Source organism: Grammomys surdaster, unplaced genomic scaffold (genome assembly GCF_004785775.1).
Source record: "Grammomys surdaster isolate TR1022 unplaced genomic scaffold, NIH_TR_1.0 224, whole genome shotgun sequence".
Classification (NCBI taxonomy): domain Eukaryota; kingdom Metazoa; phylum Chordata; class Mammalia; order Rodentia; family Muridae; genus Grammomys; species Grammomys surdaster.
This window is the reverse complement of record NW_021604669.1, coordinates 5,683,601-5,688,821: the sequence shown is the minus strand read 5'-3', so window position 1 is coordinate 5,688,821 and position 5,221 is coordinate 5,683,601. Positions and strand designations below refer to the sequence as shown.

Below are 5,221 nucleotides of genomic sequence, written 5' to 3'. Positions count from 1 at the left end.
AGCATGGAGGAGAAGTACCTGCCGGAGCTGATGGCGGAGAAGGACTCTTTGGACCCCTCCTTCACGCACGCCCTGCGTTTGGTGAACCGAGGTGAGCGCGCCGGCCGTTAACGGCACCCGCGTAGCCGGCTCCGGGGAGGAGGGAGGAGGCCCGACATCTGCATGGGACTGGAGGCGCTTCCGTGGGGACCCTGATGGACCCAGGGGAAACTTCTGGGAGGAGGACAGCGAGCGTGTAGGAGCCCGTGTCTGGACCGATCCTGGATGAGCCCACCGGAGAGAGAGAGTGGGGCGCCCTGGGACCTGGGGTATTCGGGGTGTCTGAGTTGCTGGAAGAAAGCGCTGGAGGGATATGGATGGGCTTGAGCGGATCGGCTGCGCAGGAGGTGAAAGGGAACAGGTGCTTGGGTTGTTAGTGAAGTTTGGGGACCTTGGAAGAGGTTTGGGGTCAGATCCTCCAAGCACGACAGCGGGGAGGACTCCAGCGGCCCCGAGGGAGGAGCCCAGCCCCACTCCCACGGTTTTTCTGTGTGTGCCTAGGCGGCCGCCGGCTGGGCAGTTTGCCGTTCCTGGGGGCGGGCACTCATGCCAGCCTGGCAGGCAGGTGGCCCTTAAGGAGGTCTCAGTTTGGTAGAGGAGGCCCGCCAGAGAGCCAGTTCTTGCTCGCCCTTTCTGTTGTGGAGACAAACTGGGCGGGTGACCCTCATTGGTGTCAGGCTTAGGGTTGAACACATTGCAAAGGAACCACCACTCGCCTGTGCCATTTTTGACACTCCTCCAACCAGCGCGGTTGGAAAAGGAATCGGGAAGTGCCAAGGACAGGGAAGCTGGGGTTTATGGAGGCACGCCTACCCAGGACAGTTTTCTTCAGGTTTACTTCTCCTCTGGCTTCCTGAATCATCTGTTGGGATGGAAGGTAAATGAAGCCCTGCCTTCCCCGGATCTATCTGCTACACCCGGGTCCAGCATGTTTCATGTTTCAGAGGAAGCTAGTCTGGGAACCTTTTTTTTTTTTTCTACTCCTTTTTTAAAGGATATGACAGAGACATTATCTGGTCAGATTTGTAACCATTTTATGAATCAGTTTGTGTAGTGGATCCTATTGGGGGTATGCTGTTCACAGTGCTGGTCGTGACTCTTATTGTTGGAAGAGAAAAATGAAGCAGACATATTCTATTTGTGTGTAGACACCTATGTTTTAGAACCACGACCTCTGTTACTTGCCTATTGTCGACAGTTGTCAGGAGTAGGCTGTTGTCCTCTTGTCGGGGTGGTGGAGAGACTTACCTTCTCCAAGAATTTAAGCTTCTTTGAATTGTTGAACAGAAATATATTTGCTAGCCGCTCCCATTAATGGCATGATTTCTTTAATGTAATGGGGCTTGTGAAAAAGTAATGGGCGTTCACTCTTAAATTAGTGAAAAAGAATTTTAAGTTTTACTGCCTGGTCCCTCTGAACAGTTAGGTCCCTGTGTGAGGTTTGTATCCCCTCTCCCTATGATTTACGTATATCTTGCTGCTTGCTGGGCTGTCATCTCTGTACGAAATTTCTTTGTACATTATGTGAGATCGGTGGATTAGAAATGGTCTGGACTGTGAAACCAAGTACAGTTTTCCGGGTGAAGAGACCAAATGAAACTTGCTTCGTACTCAATCAGGGAAACTGGTTTTAAAGGATAACGAGTTCTTTTAAAAGTCTGGATTGTTTTCCCGTGCCGTGTTGTCACATTCGTGTGCTGTTAAGATGTTCACAGTTCCGTTGGCTCCTGTGTCTGCTAGGGGTAATAGTGGTTCCATTTCTTGAACCAGACACTGGTTCAAGACAGAACTTGGTTGCCTTGCTTGTCATCAGGACTGTAATTCTTGTAAGAAGTACGTTTCTTAGCGGTGAAGCAAAGTCTGCTGCCAGGATGCTCCTGTTACTGCGAGTTTTACATGACTTGAGATGGAGCCTGATACCCAGAACACAGTGCTCTGTCATTTGAAATATTAATTACGGTCTGTTACGTAACCCCAACATTACAAGCGCTTTAGAAAAATCAGCTCTGAAGTCAGCATTTGGGTGATTTTTTTGCCAAGTTTTATTTGAAACCTGATAGCCACCCTCTTACCTGTTATATGGAAGCATTGTTATTCTTATTTTGCTATGTATATATTTTTACTACAAGGAAAGTCTCTTTTTAGAGGTTATGCTGGAATCTCCCACAGGTGAGAATGGTTAGTTTACTATGATGTGGCATGTAAGAGAGACTCTGCAGCTAATGTCTCCAAAGCTCATTGTCCTTAAGGTTTTGCACGGTATTTACAAAGTTTCCACTGCGCTTGAAGACTTGTTATTTAGTTCTATACTTGCTCTTCCAATCTTCCAGGCAAGACAATCAGTGCTCTCCCAGAGGCTGCTGGGACCTCTGCTGCATAGCAGCCTGTAGGTACTGAGAATTAATTTGAACCCACATCTACTGTCTTAAAAGGCATTCTTCTTTCTACATGTGACGTCCCCCTAAAAGATGAAATGAACTCTCCGTGCTCGTCAATTTAAACCACTGTTGAAATCAATACAGTGAATATGATTGTTTCTGGTTAATTTAATGTAAGAGAGGGAAGTACTATGTCCTTTAGAAAGATTGATGCTGCTGTTGGAGACAGGGGGCTCTTTCTGCATTTTGAAGAAGCAGACCTCCATTGTAGACTTTTGAAGGATTTAATTTCCAGGCCAAGGCACCTGTGAATTAAAGCCCTCCCGTGACCAGTATTTTAGTTTAGTAATCAGCACCGTACGATAATGAGACAGATTATAAATGAGACATAGTTATTTCAGAATGCGGTATTCATAAACATCGATCAGCGTCCTGGCTGAGTTATCACTGTTGCTACAGTCTTTAAGTAAGGACTGGTGCAGATAGCCGTCTTGTGTGAGAGACTTCTGCCAGTGCAGGTGCGCACCTGCCTTTTGTCCAGGCTGGTGGTTCCTGGTGGACGTGAGTTTTCCAAAAACTCTCTTCGCCCCAAATGCAAAATTTTATTGGACAAAAAAGTAAGGCTAGTGCTTAATTGACATCGAAGACAAAAGAAGTCAGGTTTAGTAAGAAAGGAAAGAAATATAGCTTTGGTGTTCGCTCACTGTTCCCCAGCTTGCTCCCCCAGTCATGCCTACACTGTGAACTGCTGCACTTCTTGCTAGGGAGGTTAGTTTGAGACTACAGGGGTGGTACACACTGTGTGTTGCATTTGCCAATGGGAGATATTCTGACTTATAAAATCTCTCTCCAGAATGTCTTGTGTCGTGATTTAATCTCACACTTTGGTTAAGGTTTGGATGGTTCCCTCCCTGTCCAAGTCTGTCCAAGGCATAACTGCGTGTTTTTAATTATCTGATAATGTATAGATTGGTGGCTATTCCTGGACAAGTTATATTTAGTTGTTGTTGGTTCCAAGAGGAAGCAGAGTGAAGTGAAGTTGTCTGCGCGTCCACGCTGATAAGCCCTTTGTTGCTATTTCAAAAATAATGGTTTTCACGTGACCTCAGCTTCTCACATATTTGGGTTCTTTGCATTATTTAAGCTATGTGTGGACCTATGTATGTGCAGAAAGAGGGACACTAGCCCATATTTTCTTGTAATGAAGAAAACTCAGTGGTGTAGCTACCATTTTGGGGACTCCCTTTTGGAAAATCATTTTGCTTTGGTTGAACGCCCAGACCTGGACAGGGAGGTCTCAGCAGTGAGATTCGCAGAGTGCTGTTTAGGTGTGGCACCTGGATGCTCCAGAGTGTCATTCCCTGCCTCATGCAGAGGCTCATTCCCTCCTACAGAGGCTGCCATTAATTTTTGTTTGTTTCTCTTGTGGTTGTGAGTATTTGGGTTTGTATTTGGAGGAATAGTGACTCAGTTTGAGGTCAGTCACTTCTGAGTTTTATGCAGTGCCTTACCAAGAGATACAGTGCTCCAGCACTTGGACTTTTGGGACCCAGCCTGTGTGCCGGCTTTTTGTACTGGCTACTGGAGAAGAAGGCCCCGTGCTCCCTTGTAGGAGAGATTGAGTTTGAGGTTTATAGATGTCTTCTTTCTTCAGGAACTCGGTTCCCAGTTGTTCAGGAATACAGAGTGATCAGAGGGTCAGATGAACTAGAACAATGTTTCTGAACCCTTTCTGTCCCAGGTGATGCTTGTCTTCTAATTACCGCCGACACCCCAGGGATAGAGAGGTCTTTGGGCTAGGTTTTCAGTTGGAGAATTTGTCTGAAATGGCACACTTGTCAGAGTATCAGAGGGAAGGCAAAAGTGGGTTGCTGGTTTTGCCATGCTATTTTGTCTGACCCTTGGGGGTCTGGGAAGTAAAGTTGCTGTAGACAGGCACAGACTTGGAGAGCCTGGCCGCCTGATATGCAGTTCCTTCTCTTGCTCTCTGACCACGTTGGGTGGAAATATACATGATGTGTTGCCTATTTTTTACTCCTCTCCCTGCAGGTTTCTGCCTTAATTCCTCAGTCTGCTCTCCTCTCCCCACCAAAGGGCAGGGCTCCATTGCTGCCTTCTCATCTGCAGTGATGCCCAGTGCTTACCTCCGCCCTGGTGTGATGCTGGGGTTTATTGAGTTTTCCTCAGCCTGCTGGGAGAGCGGGAGCCTGTTAGGAGCAGACTTCATCTCACCTGGCCTTCTGTCTTCAGGTGGTAGCATCAAGTTCCATGCTCCGGCTTTGCAAAGGGAGCTCCAGTCTTCCTGGAGTAATTACCAAAGACGTGAAAGTGGGCTGGGAATCAGAGCCACTGAGAGCTCTGCTGCTGACCTCTGTGGACCACCAGGCGTGTGGGGGGTGAGGTCTGTAATGCACATAGGTGAGGAAGGAGGGAAGGCTCCAAGTGAAATGTGGTGTTAAAGCCAGCAGGCGAGCATGCCAGGCTCCTGAGTGTGGAGGAACAGTAGGGGTCTTTTTCAGAAGATAATGAGACGATGTTTTCAGATCTGCTTAGACTCAGATTTTATTTACTTTTTTTCTTTCCTGAGGAACTTGTTAAGCCAGTGCACTCCAGTGCAATCAGCCTTCCTTCTGAAATCCATAATGGGATGATTTTTTTTTAAATAGTCAAACTAGAATCCTGATAGCTCACAGCACATGTCTTCTTACCTGAAGAGTTAATTTGTACTGCCAGGTACCAGCCAGAAACTAACTAACTTTCTTTCTTTCTTTCTTTCTTTCTTTCTTTCTTTCTTTCTTTCTTTC

At 46.9% G+C, this 5,221-nt stretch overlaps 1 protein-coding gene across 1 annotated transcript in view; it reads left to right on the top strand.

Annotated features, from left to right (window-relative positions):
- Khdrbs3 (KH RNA binding domain containing, signal transduction associated 3) overlaps positions 1 to 5,221 on the top strand; it is a 158,273-nt gene continuing 153,052 nt past the window's right edge. The window contains exon 1 of the mRNA XM_028773255.1: positions 1 to 91. Within this exon, the coding sequence (XP_028629088.1) occupies positions 4 to 91 (88 nt within the window). The 5' untranslated portion in view covers positions 1 to 3. The remainder of the gene's footprint in view (positions 92 to 5,221) is intronic.